A 24,971-nucleotide genomic window follows, 5' to 3' on the forward strand; every position below is an offset into this window, starting at 1 on the left:
TATTTACTTTTCTGGATCATTGCTGTTATACAATAAGAAATACTTAGTCTTGTTGGTCAACTCTAAGAGGAGATTGATTTAACTAGTTGATCAATCTTTTTAGCACTAATATAATTGTATCTGTTTTATACACTTTTGTTTGTGATCTTGCACACTTATACTGACATAATTTACTGTTGCTCATCATAAACCCCTTTGAACTCCATAAGGTTGAATATCTGCTGAGTTAGTAAGGATGGATGCGCTATATACATATGAAATAGAGGATGTATCACATACATTTTTGGTTAAGTATATCTCAGGTGGTCAGTATATAAAGTACAAAAACTTGACCTCAAAGAACTAATGTTTAAATTGCATTAACTTGTTAAAATTACTTAAAATTCTGAGAAGATAGAAAATTGATGACAATATTAATTCTGAGTACTGCAATTGAAGAATTCTACACATAAATAATGAATTTGTGTCATTTTGAATGGAAGAATAAGTGTCATACTGTTCCATGAAGTTAGTAGGCAATAAATGTAAGTTATTAGTACCCAGTAAGGTTTCCTCTATGTAAAAAAAATCATAAACAACAAATGAATAGCAATTTAAAAAAAAATAGAAACAGTTTAATTTATTATAAAGATGAAGAAAAGATTAAATGCTTAACTAAGAGGAAAAAGAAGAACATATTTAATAGTTATAATCAGGTTTCTCATGTTACGGGGAATAAATCATTTGAAGACTTATCAGACAATAATTAACACTTTTGGAAAACAGGTGACTAAACAGGGAGAGTCTAAAATAGATACTACAGCAGAACCAGTTGCAACTACTTTGGTTCTGAGTAACAATAATTCTACAGCAGAACCAGTTACAACTACTTTGGTTCTGAGTAACAATAATACTACAGCAGAACCAGTTACAACTACTTTGGTTCTGAGTAACAATAATACTATAGCAGAACCAGTTACAACTACTTTGGTTCTGAGTAACAATAATACTACAGCAGAACCAGATACAACTACTTTGGTTTTGAGTAACAATAATATAGAAATATGCAAAACTACTATTTCAAGTGTTGACATCAGTTGGCTTTCTAAGAAGCTCTAAAACTCTTCAAAAACTTAAAACTGAGTGGGTATGGTAATTCTAAGGCTGATGCTATTACCAAATCCAATGACACATGTCTGGAAAAGAAATTTTCAATATTGGGTGACTCAGTGCTGAAGAAATACATCAGGGAAAGAGTTACAGTTTTGTCACTAAAAGGTTTAAAGATATTCCATATTCCTAATTTATTAGGAAAGATACTTCATGGGAGAGTAAAGTACGGATAAATAGTTATTCATGCAGGAACAAAAGATCCTTATGATATCCCCCTAAAACATATATAAAACTGTGAGGGCTAAAAATTTTAGAAATACTGAAATCAAATCAGGTTTAGTTGGAATTCAGTTAAATCATTCCTTTCTTTAGATGGAATGACTATCTTTTTACTAAAGCTTATCTTCAGTAACAAGCTTTATCAAATGCATGCCATTTATAAATAATAACTCACTGGAAAGAATATGTTTAAAATCAATGGATGCTTTCTAGAGATATGTTTCATCTAAGTCATTGGATGGCAGGAGTTCTAAGTGGTAAAATTTCAGACTGTGTCCCACCTTTTTATGAAATACTACAAGTGTAAGACAATAAGTATTAATGTAATTACTCTTTAGCTTGTTACTTTTGTAATGCTAAGATCATTACTAATAAGCATAATGAACATTTTAAGAACGTTTTAAGAACCTTATAAAATTGTTGCAATTGTAGAGGCTTGGAACTCTTCAGCTATAACTCATCCAGGATATATTAAGTATACATGTCACCAGGAGCATAACAATGTGGGATGTGGTATAATACTTGTTAACAAATCTATGCAATCCCATCTAATATCAAATAATAATCACATGGAAATACTTGCAATGTACATATTTGGACCTAAAGACTCTATTAGATTAATTATATGATATCAAACACTGAGAGTTTTCACTAAACCAAAATAAGATTCTTGAATACAGAAATAGTGTATTACTATGGAGCCCAACTATCCCAATATAGACAAGAAAAGACACACTGCCAATTTTCAACTTGCTCAGGAGTTTTTAGACATTGTTACTTTTTATTGTTAAACTCTGGCAGTTTAAGAAAAGATTAGAGATGATACAATACTGGATCTTGCTGCTTGAAATGTTGAGAACTTTGTAGAGCAAATTAAAATGTGTGCACATTTGGGCAGGTCCAATCATAATTCCATTAGATTTCACCTAAAGAGACCTAAGGCAGAATATCAAACACATAAAATATAATTATGAACTATTAAGTTAAACTAAACATTGTGCCAACATAACATTGGTCAACTGTTATAAGTCATTAAAACTGGAGCACAGATATGGACATAGGCTATGATTATACAATCCTAGAAAAGATCTTATGATGTAATATTGAAGTAACAGTGGAAGTGAAACTGAAATTAGTCATGAATAACAGATTACTTAGATGGTGCATTACATAATTAATAAAACGACTTAAGAAAAAGAAGATGCCATTATGATTTTCTTAGGAAATTTCTGACAAGGAGGACTAAAGCCAATTAAAATTTAAAATAAAACAGGAAAAAGAACTATGTGGAAATAGGTTAGCAAGGTCCAATTATAAAAAAAGAGCTTTCTAGTTGTATCAATTCATACAGGAAATCACACAACCAAACTTTGACTTTGACAAGGATTTCCTTATCATATGCAATGGAATGAGAATACCTGGTACCTAAATTCATCCCTTCTAATATCTTACCATTATAGTTGTCCTGTTATATTACTGAGTGTATTAACAAAGCCCTGAATGGAATTAAGAGAAATACATCTATGGACACAGACAATATTTCTCAGTTGTGTTAATCAGACACAAAGCTGAGCTAAGACTACTGCTGCAAATTATTTTCAACAACTTGATTAGAAATGGTGCAGTGCCCATTATGAGAAAAAGTTTCTACATAACAATAATTCATAAAAAGGACAAGGGGATAGATGTAATAATTATAAAATAGTAATTATTATCCCAAGCCTATGGAAATGTTTTGTAAGATATTTAGTTGAACTTACAAAATTTGAGAATAAGTCAATTGAAGTAATCAACACACATCAACATAGTTTCATTCAAGGGAGATCAATACTTACTAATCTGGTTGATTTTTATGATCAGATTACTCTTGCTATTGATTTAGGTTTAGCATGCAGCACAATATTCTTTGTCTAAACCAAAGCTTTTAACTCATTGCTGCATAGTGTAATATACAACATTCTAATTAGGATTGAATTCAGTTCCTTCTTGACAAACTGGATAATGAATTGGTTTACAGGGAGAAATCAATCAGTTGTTATTCTGGGATTTTCTTCTGACTCACCTCAAGTCCTGTTTTGCATACCACTGAGCTCAATATTGTTTTCATTATTGTTTAATCTGGCCTTTGCTGCTATATCAATACACAAATTAAATTAGCTTAATAAATATCAAATATAAATATTTTAAAATCAGTTTGACTATCATAAGTAATAAGCACAATGAAGATGTAAACACTTATTTATCACAAATCAACAACTGGGCATCAGATATAGGGATTGCCTTCAATATGGATAAATGTAAGATGATGTAGTTTGGGAAATCGAGATTCAAGGAGCCAATAATCAGCAGGGTTCTATATTAGGCAAAGTATCTGTCTATGAGGACTTGGGAATTAATATCTCAATCATTTATCTTTTGCAATGTGTGTTGATATCATAACATACAGAGTTATGAGATATGTGAGTTTCATGTTTAACATCGTCTTTACAAGAGATGAGAGCTTTATGATAAATTTGTATAGGATGTACATATGAGCTGTTCAAGAATAAAATAGTCCTTACTGTAATTATACATCTGCATAAATGAATCAAATTGAGTCAGTACAAATGAAATGTATAAAAGATATATTACAGCTATCAGACTTTAATTATAAAGAAAGATATTAACATTTACAATTATATACATTGTAATATGGATTCATCAGATGGAAATTAATTTTGGTATCCATGACTTTTAATTGTGTAGACTTTCGGGTGGCATTAAACTTGTAGATCTATAACTGCTATAAAAGTCACAGAGAAAACAATATGAAATTTTGTATTGACATCAACAGATCAAGCTTAAGAGACAATTTTATTTCACAAATGTGTCCTGTTATTTGGAATAAGCTTCCTGTATTTATTCACAACTCAGTTTATCTCTCTTCTTTTAAGAATAACCTTGATAAAGAGATTGACTCAAATGTTTACAAATCAAACATTAAGCAGTGTTCCTTGATGGCCTTCTGCCCAAAACTCTGTAACTTCACTTATGAAACTTATAAACAAGGATTTGGGAGGGCATAGCCACCCAAGTTGAGGGCAGAGGTGTATTTACACTGCAAAATTGCTGTGAAATTATTTTATTGTTTGGGAGATCATTTGTTATGGAAATGTCGCTCTTTTCTGACTGCATTTATAAATGTTAATCCAATGAAAGTTCCATTCTGCCAAAGAGCCTAACATTCCATATTGTATTTCACTGTTAGTATGTCAAACTTCCAGTTTCCTGTATCATTCACCATTTGCACTTTTAAATATGTGTCACTCAGAAATGCCAAGATGATGCACATTACAGTACATTCTGCATGTTCTATACAAACTTTTCCAGTTCATTTATCTTCCCTTTTTTACTCTGTATACAACTTGATTTTGATATGTCTGTCATATTCATCTTAGCATATACTATACAGATAATTTGCTTCACAAGAGTAGTCAATATAGCAATAGAATATGGAAGCTTCTGCTGGTATCCCATTACAGCCCCACCTTCCACTGCACACTGCATTTTGCGCTCAGTGCATCAATGCAGCCAATGGAATATTGGGCTGTTGCACATTATATCATGCATTGTTTAGTGTGCTGAGCATGTACTGACTTCCAAGAGATTCTTTTTGGACAGATCTATAGATGCACTTCATAATGTAAACCTGACACAATATAAAACGTGCCTTGCTCACAGTACTGTCAGATGCATAGTTCCTAAACAGACTCATGCTTTTGTTAGTTAATAACCCCTGCAGCACTGTGAAATCACACTGAATAGCAGATCAACATACAGTTCATATCAACAGTGCCCTGAAAGTTACAGTTGATGGATGAAATGGTGGTTCACTTGCAAAGTAGCCTGCAGATATTGTAATGAGACGACACTACTGCACCCATAAGTAATGAGGCTGATGGAGTTGGAGCTACACAGCAGAGAAGAATGTGCAAAACACCAGTTTGAGCAGCTATGACTTATTTTATTTATTTCATGGGCTTGTTTTCCCCATTGGGAAATACAGATCACTGTGTGCATACTCACACAATGTGAGATAACTGTTTTGACTACAGTATCAAATACTACACGGTACTGCACAGAAGCACAGAAAATTAATCTGTAAAACATTAAACTAATATTTATAATGATAGAAATCAGATTACTGTCTATGTTTTTAAGGATACAGATGGAGACAGATGTCATATCACATATCATACAGTACTGGGAATTGCCTCTCAAAGTACTGTGAAAATGTTTGTCTATCAATATTAATTTCTTATGTTTTTCTTAGCAGAGGAATAAAGAGATGTTCTGAATTATTATTATTTTTCATGGGTAACAGTTCTGAGTAACAAGAGATTAAAATGCCATAAAGGACATTTGCATTAGACAGTGCCCTGGAATAATTACTTGCATGTAATTACTCTTTTAAATATACAACTAGTTCATTTCGTTTGTTTACCAAGGTAGTCCAAAATGGAGACCTCTCTCCATCTGCATTCAATGAAAACAGAGGCAGTATTCTGTGTTCCACCATTATGAATAGTAGTTTACACTGTATGGATTAATTACTGACTTTCTGCATTATCCAACAGCAGTGATACATTTGATGGAAGGGACATGTGGGAGACAATCATGCTAATTTCAAAAGAAATTACAGTCTCTTGTATGAGCACAAGTATTATGGCATCAAAAGTTATTCAGCCCTCCCAGAATAAAGCATGAAGGCTTGTAATGTGGTCCATAATATCAAAGCAGGCTAAATAAAACACATTTATAGGAATGATATCTAATGTCCAGTACAGGCGGGGCATGTACAAGAGATATTAAACATGTTCTCTTCATATTATTTGATCTACAAGATGACGCTGCATTTACTGCATTTGCCATTCCTTCCACTTCATTTTGGCACATATTCAGAAGCTTCTAGCATGTATAATATGTTCCCCATGCTGCTGTATGTCATTTCTGCCACAAGAATAGTGTGCCAAGCACACAAGTCGGTCAATTTGACCCAACTGTTTAGTGAGCTAACTTTCAGCAAATCAAGCAAAAAAAGCAGAGAAATGTTTGCAAGGATATATAAATATACACTTGCCTAGCTGCCATAGTCACTGGATAGCGGGATCCCAAGATGGGAAGGGATATGGAGGGGTATTTATGAGTCAATAAGGAGGGACCCCTCATGAATCAACTGATACAGAAAGAAATATCTGTTACAGCTAATATCAGGCAAACCTTGTATCAGTGATACTTGGTGGGTCTGTGATTGAGTTACATTTCAAAAATCTGGTGAATCCCTGGAGAAAATGTACTGTTTTGAGAAATGGCAATCATGCACTTAGTTTATTTAAAATGGATTTTTGGTCATTTAATCTCCAGCTTATCTGACTTTGACATTTGAAATGGTTATCATGTTCTCTAGGAGATTTAATTATAAGCTGCATTACTCAGTATGTTCCAATGAGGGATAAGGATGCCTGTCATTCATGAAGTTTGAATTTCCAAGAAATAACGTTGTTCTTCAAAGTAAGGCAGAGATGCAGGACCTCTTTAAGGAAATGGTTGACTTTTCAATTTCCTGCCCACCACAAGGACTATACTGGTAGAACACTTGATGCATACAACCTGACCATGGAAAGATTAAGATCAGTTTTAAACAGATGCCAGAGACATGGCAAGAGCAAATGCACACTGTCTGACCAAGAGAGAGACATAGGATACCTGAGTGCCAAAATGGAGAACCACTTTTACTTCTTGGAGTGTACCTGTTAGATGTAAACCTTCCTATCAACCTCAGTTACCTGTTTAATCCTTCCAAAGGTCCAGATGGCCTACAGCCAGTGATGGGACGTCATGTGAAACTGTTTATGACCCCGTGGAAGACTTCCGTGGCTTACCCATGAACACTTCCTTCTTGCTAGGTAACTGATAGCCTGAAACTATAACCTTCTTTGTCACCAGTCAGTGACAATGATAATCTTTCTTTGGCATGGAACTGGGGTGGGTGGATGAATAGTGTAGAAAACTAACTAAAGCAGTCAATATTAATTGCACAGACTCCTAAAAATGGTTAAATGAGTTAATTAACTCATTGTTTCCTTCAAGAATATATTCATCAGGTAAGCAGAGTTCCTCTGTATCTTCTAAGAGTATACTTGTCTTTACAGGTGACTCCCCTATATTCTTCAAATTAATATACTTGTCAGTGTTTTCAAAGACCAATTTCTGAAGTTTTGATGCAGATGCATACCTAGAACTAAGGTAGCAAGTTCTAATCTCCAAGATGACATGGTTTGCTAAGCATGTATAGTAAAACTGTCAGCATGGGATATACGGAGTAAAAGTTAGTATGTAGTGTTTGCAAAACATTATGGAAAATATGAGATACTTTTCATGTTTACATTAGCGCAGAAATAGAATATCATAGTATCATGCTGGACTGGTATATGCAAACAGTGGCCATTAGTAAATATGGCATTAAACATGCTGATTTTTTGCAGAGGTTATGAAATATGATTACATTTATGGTGAACCACTTATGACTATTAGCTATGTTGTCATAACTCATTAACTTCATAAAAGCTGTGTAACCAACAGGAGAACAATTTATGTTCTCTTACACAAATCATCAAGGAATTGATGTTGCTACTGACATTTGTCATCTAACGTGCAATATTTTGTATATTAATGTTGTTTTGAAATACTATGAAAATATAATATGCATAATTTGTACAGCTACATCAATATTACCCTCTCATCCTACATCAATGGAATGCTCTCAAACAGATAAATAATTATCTATTGGATTTATCTTGAACACTTACAGAGATATGAGCCTTTGTTTTACCACAGCAATAGTGCTTTTTGGCAAATAAAATACTAGTTTTATTTCATAAATTTGCAATATAAAATCAGCACCTTCATACAGAATGTTGATATTAAAACCAGTGTTCAGCCAATTGTCTACTTGAAGAGCTTTCATATTTTGCATTTTTGCAACGCAGATCATTTATGAGATATTGCAAATATTGTGAAGTGTGTTACCAGTAGAAAATGTCTGAAAAAAGTTTTCAGTAAGCAAATGCTTTTTTTGGCATAGAAGACAGCAGTAAGTAAAGGGAGCTCTGTCAGAATCAAAACAGTTTTTGATCAGGATTATATCAGCTTTTTTTGAAGTATTCTAGACAAGTCACACAAAGTTATTATATTATTATTTTCTACCTAAAAATAAGTTCAGAGTGCAGGTGCTCATATTTAAACATTTTTCTTTTACTAATTAAAACAGTAAATTGGTTTCCTGCTGTCTTCAAGTCTTTCTTTATTCATTAATGTATGTAAAGCTGTATTTTTCAAGTTTAAAAGCATTTTCATACCTGAAATACTGGTATTGCTTGCAACAGCTAATGCCCAATTTATTCCTTCAAGGAAAGGCTTGAGGCATGTCCAGATTGGTGTCTCTTCTAACGTCTGATCTAACATGTCCATGATACCAAAGAACCTAGATACAAACACAGATGAGAGAAGGTGAGTATGCGAGAGCTACAGAATGTCTACTTTTTATCAAATATGTGATTTAAGGTTTTTCAGGAGCAAATGAACCACAAATGCAAGATTCAGTTCTGTGTGCCACGTATGGAGTTTTTGGGTAGGCAGCTAAATACAGCAGCTCTTTATTTATACCATTATCAGTAAATGCACTGTTTACGTCTATGGCTGTTTGTGCTGCACATGACTCATTTTAGCCCACAAAAACACAGTTTCTAAACAATATCATTGACATTATGAAATGAATGCCACAAACTCTATTATGCCTTGAAATGATCTATGGACTTATGGATATTTAAAGTATTTCTTCATCATGCCTTGATCATCAAATTTAGAAAATGTATAACCCACAGAACCATAAAAACATCTGAAAATGTGTGAATTCTTAAAATGGCAAGTAGGAATCTTAATAAGCTTGCGCTCACTATAAAAAATGAGCTCAGTAACTCTTACAGAAGAGCTAATTGGCTGATCCTAATGTATTGTTTTAACCAAAACCTGGGTTATTAGTAATCCAAAATGCAAATGTATTACTTCTAAGTAAAACAGCATTTGAAGAAAACTTGTAATAGCAAAATCAGATGGTAAATTCTAAACAAATTGAACAGCTGTAACAATGCATGGTTAAGTCTCTTCAAATAATTTAAAAACTTGACAAGCTGTTCTAAAATGACTGGTAAGAATTGTAAAAGGCTTGCTCCTATTACTCATTGCACATAACAAAATAGAGTAATTAGGTGGGTCAGTGATTCTAGCTACTGAACCAATTTACAAATCCTTTGGTAGCTACGTGTGACATGTCAGTAGTAAACTAACTTCTCACCTCATCTGAACATTATGGCCTGCAGCGACATTACTGAGCCTAAGCTTGTAATTTAAGCTTAGCAAATTATGAGAAATGAAAATAACATCCATGTAAAGTTTTTGTCGTTGCAAATTGCTTTTTTTCTCTCCCTTTAATTTAATCCAAAGAATGGCACTTACAAAGAAAAGTATGATTGACATATTTTTGCTTGGTTTCTTGTCTATATTTGATTATGTCTTCTCTCTAGAAGCCATGTTCTATAAAATCTCTTATTACCTTCTGGTTTTTGCCTTTGGCTGAGACATGTCAGTAAGCAAGGAGAGGAATAACTATGTGTAAGACACTAAGACTTGCATTTATTGAGGGGGCTGCACAATTCAGAGTGCAAAGCACTATGGGTAGTACCCTTGTGCAAGTTGTGGGTGATAGTATAGTGGTGGAAACTGCTTGATATGCAGAGTATTTGAATGAGCACATAATTATGTAAATGGGAAACCCATGAGAATGAGTAGCAACCACTATGTAAATGAAGGACTCTAAGATGGCAGAGCCTTTCAGAGTTGTATAAAATGGCAGTGCTATGCACCAACATGCGCCCAGTTTGAGCATAATTATTTACAGAGAGCTTTTGGAAGCAGTCACTTTAAGAACAGCAGCAACAGTAAATCAACAGCATGTGTTACTGGCTACCATCTGAGTCAGTGATGGTAATGTTGCGCTTCACAGCTACCAGCACCAAAGATGATAAAAGTAGCAACTCATGTATCAACATTTGACAGATAAACAGATAAGTGACTGCTTTAGAGCTGACAGTGATACATGACAAGACCTACTCAAAAGTTGTGTCTCTCGCAAGCAGAATGAAAGGGTATAAGTGATATGCCTATTCCTGTGAACACAAATATATGGGTAACACTGACTATCTAAGCTACTGGGACCTTCCAGTGACCAACATGGGACATGTCACAAGATGGATTGTCAACTGGCTCACTGACACAACCCACACTGTAAAAGTTGCAGACTCCAAATCTGACTTCAAACCAGTGACAAGTGGAGTACCACAGGGTTCAGTCCTGGGACCTCTTCTGTTTGGTATCTACTTCTCTGAAGTACAGGCTAACAAAGTTTGCAGATGACTGCAAACTAGGAGCTGTAGTCAAGTCCCCAAATGATGTGGACATCCTACAGAAGGGCCTCACTGAGACAGATGCCTGGTGTTAGAGCCATGGCCTCAAGCTCAATGCCAAAAAGTGCATTGTCATCCCCTTTGGTAAAAAATCTGTACCCATGAACTACCACATAAACGTCAGTCTACTTAATGCCGAATTTGTGATAAGAGACCTTGGGATCCAGGTGGACAGTAGTCTCTCCTTTTTTTAATCACATCGCCACAGTAGTCAGGAAATCCTTCTATGTGGCACACTTCATCACAAAAGGGTTCTCATCCAGGAAAAAAGAGGTCATTGTTCCCCTCTACTCAGTACTCATTAGACCCACTATAGAGTACAACCCCCCTTTTGGAATGTACCTTACATGACATCTGCAGCACCTGGAAAGGCCACAGAAGTACCTCACAAAGAGGATTACTAGCCTCAAACAGATGCCCTACACTGACCATCTCAAAAAACTCCAGCTTTACTCTGTAGCATATCGCCTACTCTGAGGAGATCTCTGTCTAACATATAAAGCTATGTTAAACCCAGAGCTGTTGGACATGCTATACCTAAAAAATCCAAATCCCTTTGAGCTACATGCTCTAGGGACCTAAACCTTGTCAATACAATAAACAGGACATGCTGGAGGGATAGTTTCCTGTTCCAGAGACTTCCTATACTCTGGAACAAGCTACCCATCTATGTCAAGCAAATTTCCTCATTAGCACTCTTCAAGAAAAATCTTAATGAGTGGATGGGAAATAGGAAATACACCCCAGGGATCACTTCTGTGGCTCTGCTCGACAGGGGCACAGGAAATTAACTTTCCTGGGTGGCGTAAGCCAGGGAACCTTGTTGGCTAGGCTTATTTAGGCCCTTGGGCTGATAACCTAGTATCTACCTACCTATGAACCTATGTTAGGCATATTGTAGGCCTCTGCTTTATGAGTAATTAACCAATTCCTCAGCATTATGATACAACATGTAGCGGAACATATCTGTTTCCTAAGGTCAGCAGAAGAGAGACCCAACACCATGAATACTTCCTATAAGATTGCCTGTCTTTGAGATTCTGGGTGCCACAGAGTGCACCTACATTGCTATTGACATTGTACTTAGTCCAGAGTGAAAAAGATACATAAATATGAAGATCTGGCACTCCCTGTCCTGCCAGGTGGTTTGTAATGCCTAAGCCATTCTCTATTATGTGTCTGTGCAGTACATGAGGAATTTACATAACTCACACACAAGCAAATGTCCAACCTGGTGGGTTCCTGCAAAGGGGGGGGGGGGCATCCTATAGGGTCAGCTGGTTAGTAGAGCCACATACATAACAGCAAGAATGGCCGATATAAAGATGTTGGATTCATGCTCGGAGAAAGCTATATATAATGTGTCTTGCACAATATACATGATGTTTGATATGCTCTTCAGCTATGGATAATAAGTCCCTTTCTTAACCCAGACACAGTGGCAGACATTTCATATAACAAAGCCAATGCTTTGTGGAAAGAGTTATTGTTTGTTTGGAGGGAATATTTTGCTGTACACAAACCTCTGGTGGAACACCACAATGTAGCCTAGAAATAATCAGCAAAATATTTGTAGTGTGTGCTATGCTGCACAACATGGACATACAATATCAGACAGTGCAGCCAGACAACACCATGCTAACACATGCTGTATGTAATTCAGCAACAGTAGTAGGGCAGGCAGGAGATACAGGGCTAGATAATGGAGAAGACCCACAACTGAGGTAGTGGTGGGCACAATACATTGTAGCACTGGCAAAGCAGCAGCATATGGTCAACAACTACAAGCCACGGCATATAATCATCATCATCATCAATCCCCCTTTTCCTATTTTCTACATGGGGTCGGAGTGTCGTGTCAACTGTCACCATCTCACCTTCTTCAACAGTCATACCTGCCAGTGGTTTATGTTGTGGGCTGACTGTTTCACTGGGATGACTTTGCTGTCACTGATTCTACCCCAGTGACCTTTCTTTGCCAGGAGCAAGTTAAGTAATTTGCATGTTGACCACTTTTGTATGGGATCTTGTGACTGTTTCTCTTGCTGAACCATGTTGCCCACCATCACGCCATTTGCCAGACAGAAGTCTAGAATGACCTCTCCTACTTTATTCTTGTTGCCACACTGATGTGGACAAAGGCAATCCTCATATCCTGTTCTGTTTGTTCTGATAAGTGCATTTAGTTCACCCATTATCAGCACCAAATTATTTTGTCCTGCTTTATCTAGTATGTCTTACAGCTGCTGTCTGAATGTACTATTTTCCTCACTATCACCACCCTGCTTAGGGGCATAGGCTGAGATTATGAATATTGCCCTAGCCTTACACTGGAGTTTGATTGGCATGAATCTATCACTAATTCTGACAACATCCTTTACTATCTTCTAAAGATAGTCTATCACTACAATTCCCATACCATTTCTAGTTTGTCCTCCTCTTGAATAGTAGCCAAGTGTCTTTGTTGCACTGCACTTCCCTTTTGTCTCCTGGCTACAGAGAATATCCAGCTTCCTTCTTACCATCATGTCATCCACTTCCAAGCTGCATCCTATCAGTGAACCTACACTGAGTGTAACAATCCTTGGCAGGTTGATTGGATTTATGTCCAGCTTTTGCTCAATAGAACTAGCAGGTAAACCAAGATGGGCAACTGGACACTGGTCAGCAAGTAGTTTATTTTCTGAGGGATGCTGGGATACATAGCAGGCACATATTGGCTAATAAGGGCACATACTGGTGCTGCGGTAGCATTGTCACCTCCCAGCAAGACGTTGTCGCGTTCGATTCTCAGCTAGAGTGTCTTCTGTGTGGAGGCATGTGTGAATGGGCGTGCCTTCGTTGAAGGTTGTGTGTCAGGGCTGGTAATTTGGCACGTATAAATCCACTACCAAATATTAGTGGACCGGAGTTCTGCTGTGGTGACCCCTGACCGGGATAAGCCAAAAGACACAACAACAACAACAATAACAACACCCCTTCCCACCATTTACTTGAGTCCCTGGGTAGATTGGAGTAGGCCAGGCACTCAGCTGTCTTATCAGCAGCAAATACTGGTAACCATTTTGGCGACATTAGTCAACATGACAGAAATCCCTACAGCCAACTGTTATACCATTGAGTGGCTAACACTGACATGGTGTGCAGTCTGTGATCTGTGTTCTCCTACCTAGAGAACTCTGCTGCTATACAACTCTTCCCCACAGGGTACCCTCTAAAGTCTGTACTGCTGCCCACAACTCCATTCTTGGATGAGTTTGAGGTGGAAACACTCAGTTTATATTTAGGAGGTAGGATGAATCCTGCAGTGACACAGGGAGAACATGCAAACTACATTCAACCATTGGACGGAGGTCAGTATGAACCTTGCACCTTGTGCATGATAGGCAAAGACCTTAACCAATATGCCAACAGGCACTGCCTGCAGGAAGAAACACTGTATCTGATGAAATCTGATACATTGTTTCTGCCAGAAGAAACATTGCATCTGATGAAGTTTGATAGATGAAAACACTCATTACTTTGAATAAACTGGACTTCTTAATGCTCAAAGAAGGCTTGCTTGGTGTTTTTATTACTTAATTTCGAGCCACACACTCCAGGGATCTAAACCTTGTCATCACAATAAAAAAAACATGTTGGAGGGATAGGTTCCTGACCCAGAGACTCCCCAGACTCTGGAATAGACTGCCCATACATGTCAAGCAGAGCACCTCTTTGGCCCTCTTCAAAAGGAACCTTGACGATTGGATGGGAGAAAGGAAATTCACCCCAGGGATCAAGTCAGTCACCCTGCTAGACAGGTGTCCAGGATGTAAATAGTGTGGGAAGAAATAGCCAGGGAATTGTTATGGCTGGGCTTGTATACACCCTAGGGCCGATAGCCTAGTACCAACCTATGAACCTATGAACCTATGTACATTCTACTCTGGTGAGCTGCCCTCCTGCAAAATACCTACAGGAATACAACAGTAGATTACTTTGAACAAAAACATTTTCCTTTTCTTTTTACTTATCTCTTAGTATGCTACTGTATATCTTGAAATATTCATTAACTTGCTCAGTTTCAGATTACCTCACATTTTGTCAGATTTGGGGTGGTAAAATGGTTTATGGCTATTTAATTGCTGGGGATTATTTCTATGAGGACTGTAATATAACGAGTGTATAGTTATATAACACATATGCCTTGAGTTAAGGCTAAAAAGTCCATTCACTCAATATCCGAAAGTATAAATTAAAAGGATCACTTAAGGTAGGTCCAGGAAGCACAAGTTCAACATTCCATGTCACAGATGTGGTGACCATTGTAAGGAAAACTGACAATACCAGCAAAAACAATGAAAGCACAAAGGATGTGCAATGGAAAACAAGCCAAAAAAAATAAAAATATCAACAACTGAACAAAACAACTCCGACTTAAAAATGCCAAGCAATGTTTATTAACAGAAAAAAAGCACTGAGAAAGGGTTGTCACCTGAAAACTTTGTTCTGTTAATAAACATTGCTTGGCGTTTTTAAGTCAGAGTTGTTTTGTTCAATACCAGCAAAAACACCTGTCATAAATTCATCATCAGCCATAACAAGCTTTGCATCCTAGCTGCTCCTGAATTGCTGGGCTCATTGAAGTACAGATTTTATTTACTGTTATATATAAATATATTTACTTGAAAGACAGAGTGGCTTATATAGAAAACTTAACTCCATGACAGTGTCTAGTATAAGTAAGACATATTGGTTGCTAAGCTTAGCTTCAGACAAATTATGGGGTACCCTCAAAAATGTAACATCAGCATGCTTAATCTAATGACAAGCTGAGGTTCTTGGGCCTTAAACTGGTTTGTTGGTGGTGAACAGCCAACCAGAACCACCATACCCCACCCCCCAAGATGGTAGTTCAGGTATTGCCACTTGTATCCACCTTCCTCTGCCTGGATCCTTCAGTCCGTAAGTCAGTAATCCGACTTTGGTCATCTTGCTTGTAGTCAGGTCTTTATTCCTATGCTTCTTGGAACTGAGTGACCAGCTGTTTTTTAAACACAATTGAGTACACTACTACATAATTTTCATAAAAAATTTATGATGAATTTTTCTCCACTTGGTTCACATGACATATTGTGCAAACAGAAAATGAATGGCAAAAATAATCATTTCAGTAAACATAATGAAAAGGTCATAAATCTGTTACAGTGAATACTGATTTGTTAATACATTAGATAAAGACTTACCAAGACATGAGGTGAGAAAATCCCCTGTCCCATAACTGTGTGACATTTGTAGTCATTTCAGCCATGTTTTGTACATATTCACTTGTAAGCAAATTATAATTGACATATGATTTGTAGAGTGAATCCCATTCTTCAAAGATCTGGGAGAGGGTGACTGTTCCAGTTTTATTCCTCAGTGAGTTCTGAATAAGGTCCACCTAAATGCATAGAAAAATAATACATAGATTAAAATGGTGTCTTCTAATACCTAATAAATAACTTAAAGGAAATGCCAATAGCTGAACTAGCACACCTATACATGGCTAACAGGTGTGTGTGTGTGTGTGAACGCATGTGTGTGTGTGTGTGTGTGTGTGTGTGTGTGTGTGTGTGTGTGTGTGTGTGTGTGTGTGTGTGTGTGTGTGTGTATATATGTGTATGCAGGTGTGGCCTCCAAATGAACAGATATGTATGCCCTGGGATGGGCCATATTCCATCTAGGAATGATTCACTTCATTATGTTCAGTTCTTGCTGAAATATATCCCACCTCCCACTATACTAAATAGGATAAAACAGGTACTGGAAAAGGAAAAATTAATGAATGGATAAATGAATGAATGAATGAATGAATCAATCAATCAATCAATCAATCAATTACATCTTTTTCTTTTGTATTATGTACTCCACAGTAGAACAGATAAAATTAGCTTACATTCACTGCACCAGCTCTGAGTTACGTGTTGTAAAATGAGTGACATTGTCTAGTTACCTTTTAAAAACATGAAAAAGTATACAGGACTGTGTCTGAGTCTTCATTCTTAAAGAGATTGCTGTGATTACAAGAAATGAATGTCAGTAATATATAACAGATGGTTATAACCATAGACCACACCGTAATCTTTTGCACTGCAATTGGAGATTCACCACCATCACCAAAAAGGTTATGTGGCAGTGTGAAGCCCATGGCAGCTTTTAAAGCTGTGATAATTCTACCCTTTGATTCTTGGCTGCCACTTGTGTGGAAACATGAAAGGTGTTAGAGCTGCTAAAACTGCTAATTGCTTTGTGATGTAGTTCCCTGGTGACTGCCATCTGTGTGGCAGGACAAGGTTGGTTTTCTTTTTTAACAGTGAAGTCCATGCTTTAGAATCTGGTTATAACAAGTCTTGTTTTTTGTTTTGATTTTTTTTTATCTCTTATTTTCACAGTATAATCAGAGTGCTCCATTTATTTCATTAATATGATGGGAATATTATTTGTATGATATATACATGAATTATTTGATGTCTGCACTAATGACAGTGGATTTTATGCTAGACTTTTATAAATAAAGTCTTGAGATGTGATTTACATCTAGCTAAATGGTGCTTTATAAAGCCATTGTTGTTGCAGTGTTCATTCTGAATACCTTAGCTGATAATTCTGACCTGAAATGTGTACTTATTTTCTCTTTTAGTTTCTACATACACCCATAACATGCTCACTAGAAGCGTTTTATTGGTTATCCTGAAAGAAGTGAATGTAGTCCTTGAGGCATTATCACTTTCATGCTCTTATTGTAAAGTAACAAAAAGAAAAAAATTAAATATCATTAAATATGTTATACATTATATTTCATGTTGAATTCAATCTGTCTTGTTTTATTTAAGATCACAGTAGAAAATACTTATGAACGTGCTTAACTTCAGTTTAAATAAGAATAGAACTATTAGCAAAGTTAACAATCATTATTATAACTGAAGAAATGGTGACAAAACAAAAGCCTTGTGCCAACTGCAGCTATCTTTCTAAGGTCTTAAAAGTTTCTAATATGAAACTATCACCAAACTATTTATATAAACGTCCATTTATCTGAACAATCACTCTGCTTGTTTTATTGTAAGGCCATAGTTTTGTAAAACTTTAGAAGCAATCTAAGATTATTCCCCTATTGTACGACATACATTATATTTAAGACATAGTTAATGTGCATTGATGCTGGGTATACTGTTTGCATTGTATAGCTGCTGCTACATGAGCACCTAACTTTGCACACACTTTGTTTTGTACACACCTATGAGCATGATTTTGTGTTCAAAGAAGAAAACCAAGATATATAGCAGAGCTCCTGACTCCCTGTATTTATTTCATCTGAAAGTACAATATGTTATCTAGAACAAATACACCGGATTGGTTGCAAGACTGGCTCATGTAAGGAACAGCTAGTTTGATAAAAAATAGTAATTCCTGAAAATCAATAAAGAATATAGTGTAGCAGGAGAGAGAGAAATCATGCACAGACTGAAATGGTGATGATAATTAGGTGATTAATGCTAAAATGGTTGCATATGCATGCTGAAAACAAATGCATTATCAGCCTTCTCTGTTAGTGTTACTGGCAGTACTTCTGTGTCACTAGATTCTGCCATTTTACAAGATTGATGCATGGTACAAATTTTCTACTGCATGATTGAGGCCAATGGCATCACATATGCTACTAAGAAGTGCAAACATTGGTGTAGTGACCTGCAGTGGTCAAGGCTTGACCTCCTTAGTCAGTGGGTGATTGAGGTTAATACCAGGCTGTCAGAGTTTTACTGTAAGTGCCTTTTTTCCCTTGACTTCTGCAGGTCCAGTACTGTATTACTTTCTTCCACCATTGTCTTTCAGGAGTGGAGGACCAGGGGATACACTGAAGGATGCCACAGAAGGAAATGATACTTTTCCCAATGGTGGTATGCATTTGCCATGTACACTACTGCACTGTACAGCTTTATGAGTTCTTTTTTGGCTTTCTCTTCCATCTGCAGGTTCAGTTGTAGAGGCAGTAGAGAGGTGACAATAGCCTCCTTAGCTTTTGCTGTTCAGTGATTTGGTGATGGTCAAAAGTACACACAATGCCTATGTTGTGGGAGATCTGGCACCCACTGGCAACCCAGCACAGAGACATGGATGACTAAAGTCTGCTGAAGTTGACTTGTAAGGGCTACTGGTGGCCTCTGTGGTCAGTACTCAGGACGGAAGTAGAGGGTGATCTTCTGATAATGGGCCAGAGGAGTCCTCTGTAGTGACTTGGCATCAGTTATTTAGGCTGGTGAGGTTTTAGGTGTCCTGGCAGCTAGATGCCTGACTCACACCTATGGATCACCTTTTGGCATGGTTGGTATAGTTGCATGACCAGCAAGTCCTGATTACTAGGCCTCTAAAGGCACAGCCTGCACATGATGTCAGCCAAAAAGGTAACTGCTGTCTGTTTAGATTGGTCTTTGGGCTGGTGCAGCATATGCCATTTACTCTATCCTACCTCCATTACCATCTTAACAAGCTTACTTCAAGTAAGAATTTTCACACTTTGTATTATTTGCTTTGAAGTACTTTGTGACTAACTATTGTATATTAACTTCTAACTGAAAACATGCTGTGGTGGTGAATATCTGTTTATTATGCAAAGTTAAGCATTCTAACCTTATGTTATACTTGTAGCTCTACAGTACATGAAATACTACTTGCATTTGCTAAGTATTTTTCTATATTCTAAGCTATTAATTCTTTATTTGTATAGCACTGATTTACTTGCATTGTTGACATTTTACTGTAATAGTTTCTTATTTTCATATAATTGATATATTTCTCTTAGGCCAATTTAATGGCCTGAAAAGGGTCCTGTACCAACATACCCACTCAGCAAACAAATAAATAAATAAAACTATACTCGACACTATTCAAGGCTAGGTTCCTATATTTAGGCATAGTGGAAGGAGAGGATCTGAAACAAAATAGTTATAAGGAGCACTTCTTCATATTGTCACATTTGTACTTAACTTTTAAGCAGGAACACTGTTCTGTTTTGTCGGAGTGGTGCATCTATGATTTCTGTGCAAGACACACTCTGTTCTCTGCATTATTTTTTATAACCTTTATGAATTATTTTTCTTATCATCAAGTGCTTTTGAATGTTGTTATAGGGCACAGCAAACTGAAGGGGGACAAATAGTAATATATTATTTTTTATTATTTTCTTTAATATATTATCCTCTTTCTATTTCATGAACTTTTTCCTTCTGTGGTCCACTGATTCTAGCTTTTTTCTGATAAAGAATGTGAATAGATTGGCTTGATTTGTCCTTAGGTGAAAGTAAACCTGCAGCAAGACGGACAGTGGTTGGCACTGTGTATTAGTACTATGTACAACAGCCACATGATGATGATACCTGTACAACAGCCACCTGAGTATGATACCTGTACAACAGCCACCTGGTGATGATACTTGAACAACAGCTACCTGGTGATAATACCTGTACAATAGCCACCTGATGATGATGCCTGTACAACAGCCACCTGATGATGATACTGTACAACAGCCACCTGAGGATGATACCCAAACAACAGCCACCTGATGATGATACCTGTACAATAGCCACTTGATGATGATATCTGTACAACAGCCACCTGATGATGATACTGTACAACAGCCACCTGAGGATGATATCTGTGCAACAGCCACATGATGATGATGATGATGATGATGCCTTGTGCTGTCACTTAACAATGGTGTCCATCAATGAAGAAGGCAGAGTGCAGAGGCTGGACTAATAAGTTAAATAACAAAATGTTTGGATGTTTTTTCTGCTGGTAAACTATACAAGTTTGCAAGTTTAAATACATAAATATTTTTGTCCAGTTATTTCTTGTTTGATATGAAATAACCAGAGATCATGTTCAAGTCTCTGAGAGGTGTGAGATACAAGCTTTTCATCAAAAGGGAATAAATTAAGCTTTTATTTAATTTTATTTTCAGGGTGATGCTTTTTTTGTACTTCTCTGTTTTTTGTCTGTGGTTTAGCCAAAAAATGTATCTGTTTGCACTTTTTTTAGTTTGTTCTGGTTGCAGTTATGTGGATATGTGGCTATTGTGTATTACTGCAAGATTTTAAAAGTGTTTGTATATCATATTGTACGTTTGTTTACTAAAGTAGAATTAACTCATTTAGTTGTTCATTACAGCATTACTGGTAAATGTCTGCATAGCCTGGTGATTTAGTCTGAGGTAGGATTGCAGTAGTGGCAGTATTGTGAAATCTGCTCCAGGATTTGTGCCTCAGTACTTTTTATAGCTGTATATACCTGCTTAAAGTTGCATTCCAGTGCCTTTCTGTTTATCTTGATATTGCTTTTCCCTGCTCTTTGAGTCTGCCCCCACCCCCACTTAGACATTAAACTAAAAAGTTTCTGAAATTCTGCCCAAAGGACTAACACTTCAGGTTTGGCTTTATTTGATTGTATCTTTCTCTAGCAAGTCTGCTATATTTATTACAGAGCTATATCTGCCCAGGGTCTTTTGTTCAAGACTCTGAGAGGTGTGAGATACAAGTTTTTTTATCAAAAGGGAAGAAAATAAGCTTTTATTTAAATTCTACTTAACTATTTCAAGTTGTGCATACAGTGACCTGTGTGGTGATACTTATTTGCATTTCTTTGCTTTTTGTCCATGGTTTAGCCTTTAAAAAATTATCAGTTTTCCCTTTTTTAGTTTCCTTTGTAACTTTAGTCTTGCAGCTTCATTTGCAGTTGAGTGGAGAGTGTGTATTGCTCCAAGATTTTAAAATTGTTTATACATTACACTGTACTACTCTTTCCAAAAGTAGAAATGCACCATTTAGTCATTTATTACAGTTTTACTGGTAAATTTTGACATAGTCTGATACATTAGTCTGAGGTAGGATTGCAGTAGTGGCAGTATTGTGAAGTCTGCTCCAGGATTTGTGTTCAGTACGTTTTATAGCTGTATATACCTGCTTAAGATTGCATTCCAGTCGTCTCATGCCTTAGTCTATGGTAGGATTCCAGTAGGGGCAGTACTGTGAATTCTGCTCCAGGAGGTGTGCATTAGTACATTTTATATCTGTAAATATACCAGCTTAAAGATGCATTCCAGTGCCTTTCTGTTTACCTTGATCCTGTTGTTTCCCCTGTTCTTTGAGACTGCCCCCCCCCCCAACATTAAGCTAAAAGTTTCTGAAATTCTAACCATAGGACTAGGGCTCTCGTTTGAATTTTCTCAACCCTCCTGCCATTCTCTTGTTTTGGTTTTAAAAGCCTGAGTCTTTGGCTTCTGCCCCTTATGATAATCTAACCTCCAAAGTAACTCTCTCTTATCTTTCGTTGATGTTGTTAGTTGAGTAACCTATTTAAGTACTTATCCATAATACTAAGTGCCCACCAAACAGACTGGTATTGCATTTGAGTAAATCTGCCTACTACAAATTTTGTCCAGCACATTAAACTGTACTACTATTAAATCTTACCACAATCTAACTTAGTCTAGTGCCAAGCAAGAGATTACTCAAGGAGACCTCTGTCTAATCCAGTCCAAGACCTGCAGTAACCCACCCAAATAGAGGTTTGGACAACATGGATATGCAATTTCCAGTTGTCACCACAGCCAAGTTGGTAGATATGTGCATCCTGAGACAATGCAACAATTGTCTTATGCTCACAGACAGCCATTTTGCCCTTAAAGAACACAAACACAGTATGTGAGAGATGCACATACTCAATGTCAATGCAGGGAAAAATCCTGCATACAAACAAGCTTGTCAAGGACAAATGCACACTATATCCACTACACATAGTGTCCACCACAAGCATAAACCAACCTGTGCTGAGGCACTAAAAAGCAATCTTCACAAACCTGAAAAACCTACTAAGCCTCCAAATGTCAGTGCATACCCCTGGAAATCTCTAAAGCACGCACCAACAACAACATCAAAGACCACGTGTACTACTTCACCCAGTGGAGCCCCAAGAGCAAAGTCCATAAGGCAAGCCAACACAATACCACAGGACTTTTGTCATAGGGGACTCCATTGTACCACACACAGATGTCCTGCCCACCAGACTGAACAAAGAGAAGATAATGGTTAGTTGCTTACCTGGAGCCAGGATCTGCCAGGTTATACATGCACTCAAGTTACTACATCAAAGGTACTATTATGATTCTATCATAGTCCACGTGAGCATTAAAGTCCTGAGAAGCACTTCACCGGACTATATGAAGAGAGGCATTGTTGATCTCTCTGAGTATGTGCCTCAGGTAGGTATGTGTCTTGCATTGTGCAGCATTTTACCTTCACAAGGGATGATGCCGCAGTATAAACAAAAGATGACTGACATCATAATTGGCTTAGTTTCTGGTGTCCTTCTAGGAGGTTCTATATTTGTTAGCATGGGAGCACATAGTTAGCAAACCACATTGCTTTGCAAAGGATGGTCTGCACCTGTTTCCCCTAGGTTTCCAAATATTCGCTCAAACTTTATACACTCCCTTAGAGCCTTTTTTAGGCAATGCCAAATTGACTAACCTACATAGACATAGCAAATAATACCCAAAGAACCCTAAAAGTGTTACTGCTCAATGCCAGGAGCCTAAACAAAAAAATCCTCACTCTACAAGCTATCCTCACACTGGAGAATGTAGACATCTATGCTGTTGCTGAAGTGTGGTTTAAATCCACAGAAAGTACTCTTGCAGCACAAGGCTTCAGTGCCTTCCACACATTTAGACCATCAGCTGCACAGACAGGGACAAAAGGTGGAGGAATCTAAGTCTATATTATCAAGAAGCATAACTCTACACTGGTTAAACAGTTTGATGCACTGGAAATTATCCACATGCAAATCACCACAGACACAGTTCCATTTCATATCTTAGTAAGCTATAGGTCACCCTCTATGTCTCTAAAATCTCACAACTCATACCTAGATCTACTGGAGACATTCACCATTATACCAAATACCCTACTCACAGGAGACTTTAACTATCCCATATATATTGGGAAACATGCACTGCATTAAATTCACAGGCACAACAATTCCAGGACTTTATTAGCACAAATACCCTTAACCAGATAGTGCGCACCCACCACAAGTTCAAACACATTGAACCTGGTACTTACCAATATGGAAGACATATCTTTCAACTGTTTAGATTTTTACAAATTGTTCATATTTTTGCTGCATATTTTTTGCATGTTCATCGTGAAATTTGTGGTTTACTGGCAAATCAGTGAGGATTGAATTCATTAAATAATGACAGATATTTGGATTTCAGACTTCACATTATTCAGAAAATGCATTGTAACATAAAACTTTTTATTCTAGCAACTTTCTAAGTTTATAAGAAAATATTTAAAATTTGTCCCTAATTCTGGGACTTTGTCCTACCATTATTTTTAGCTTTGTTCAGATTTCTTGTACTAAGAGGTTGAGTGGTATGATGGGAGGGCATTGCCCCTCCTTTGAAATAAAAATCAACTCTGTAACTCCATCAAACTCTGTAACAGTTAGAAACAATTCCAAAGCAACTACATCCTATCCAGTGATAGTTTGTCAAATTTCAATACCCCTCCCAACCCTGATTTCCCAACAACCTATGTGGACCCTATACAACCTTGTAAATGGCTGTATAGTGGCTGCCATACCTACTAGAATTAAGCCCAAAACAAAGTCTAAAAACAAACCACACTGATGGAATCCTAACCTTAATAGCATATATAACAAAAGGAAAAAAAGCCAAGGTAAAATAAGGATTGATATGTGCTCTCTAATTAAACTAAAAAGGAAACTAAGAGGACTAGTTAAGTCCAACAGTGCCAATTATGAGGTCACAATAGCCTCACAGACTAAATACAACCACAAGGCCTTCAACAGCTATGTCTATCCTTCACTGAGCAAAGCAACATAGTGTATTTGCTGGCTGACAAATTCAGCTCAAACTTCAACCCTCACCTCTCCCCATGAAATACCTACTAGCATAACAACCCAACTATTAACAGAGAGCAGGTCTTGGCACAC

General features: G+C 36.9%; 1 protein-coding gene across 1 annotated transcript in view; it reads right to left on the bottom strand.

Moving 5' to 3' along the window:
- ABCA12 (ATP binding cassette subfamily A member 12) overlaps positions 1–24,971 on the bottom strand; it is a 793,480-nt gene that overhangs the window by 667,532 nt on the left and 100,977 nt on the right. The window contains exons 14-15 of the mRNA XM_044075367.1: positions 16,160–16,356; positions 8,769–8,893 (exon numbers count right to left, since the gene is read on the bottom strand). Coding sequence (XP_043931302.1) covers positions 8,769–8,893; positions 16,160–16,356 — 322 coding nt within the window. The remainder of the gene's footprint in view (positions 1–8,768; positions 8,894–16,159; positions 16,357–24,971) is intronic.

Source organism: Protopterus annectens, chromosome 6.part1 (assembly GCF_019279795.1).
Source record: "Protopterus annectens isolate FY-2018-M chromosome 6.part1, PAN1.0, whole genome shotgun sequence".
Lineage (NCBI taxonomy): Eukaryota > Metazoa > Chordata > Ceratodontiformes > Protopteridae > Protopterus > Protopterus annectens.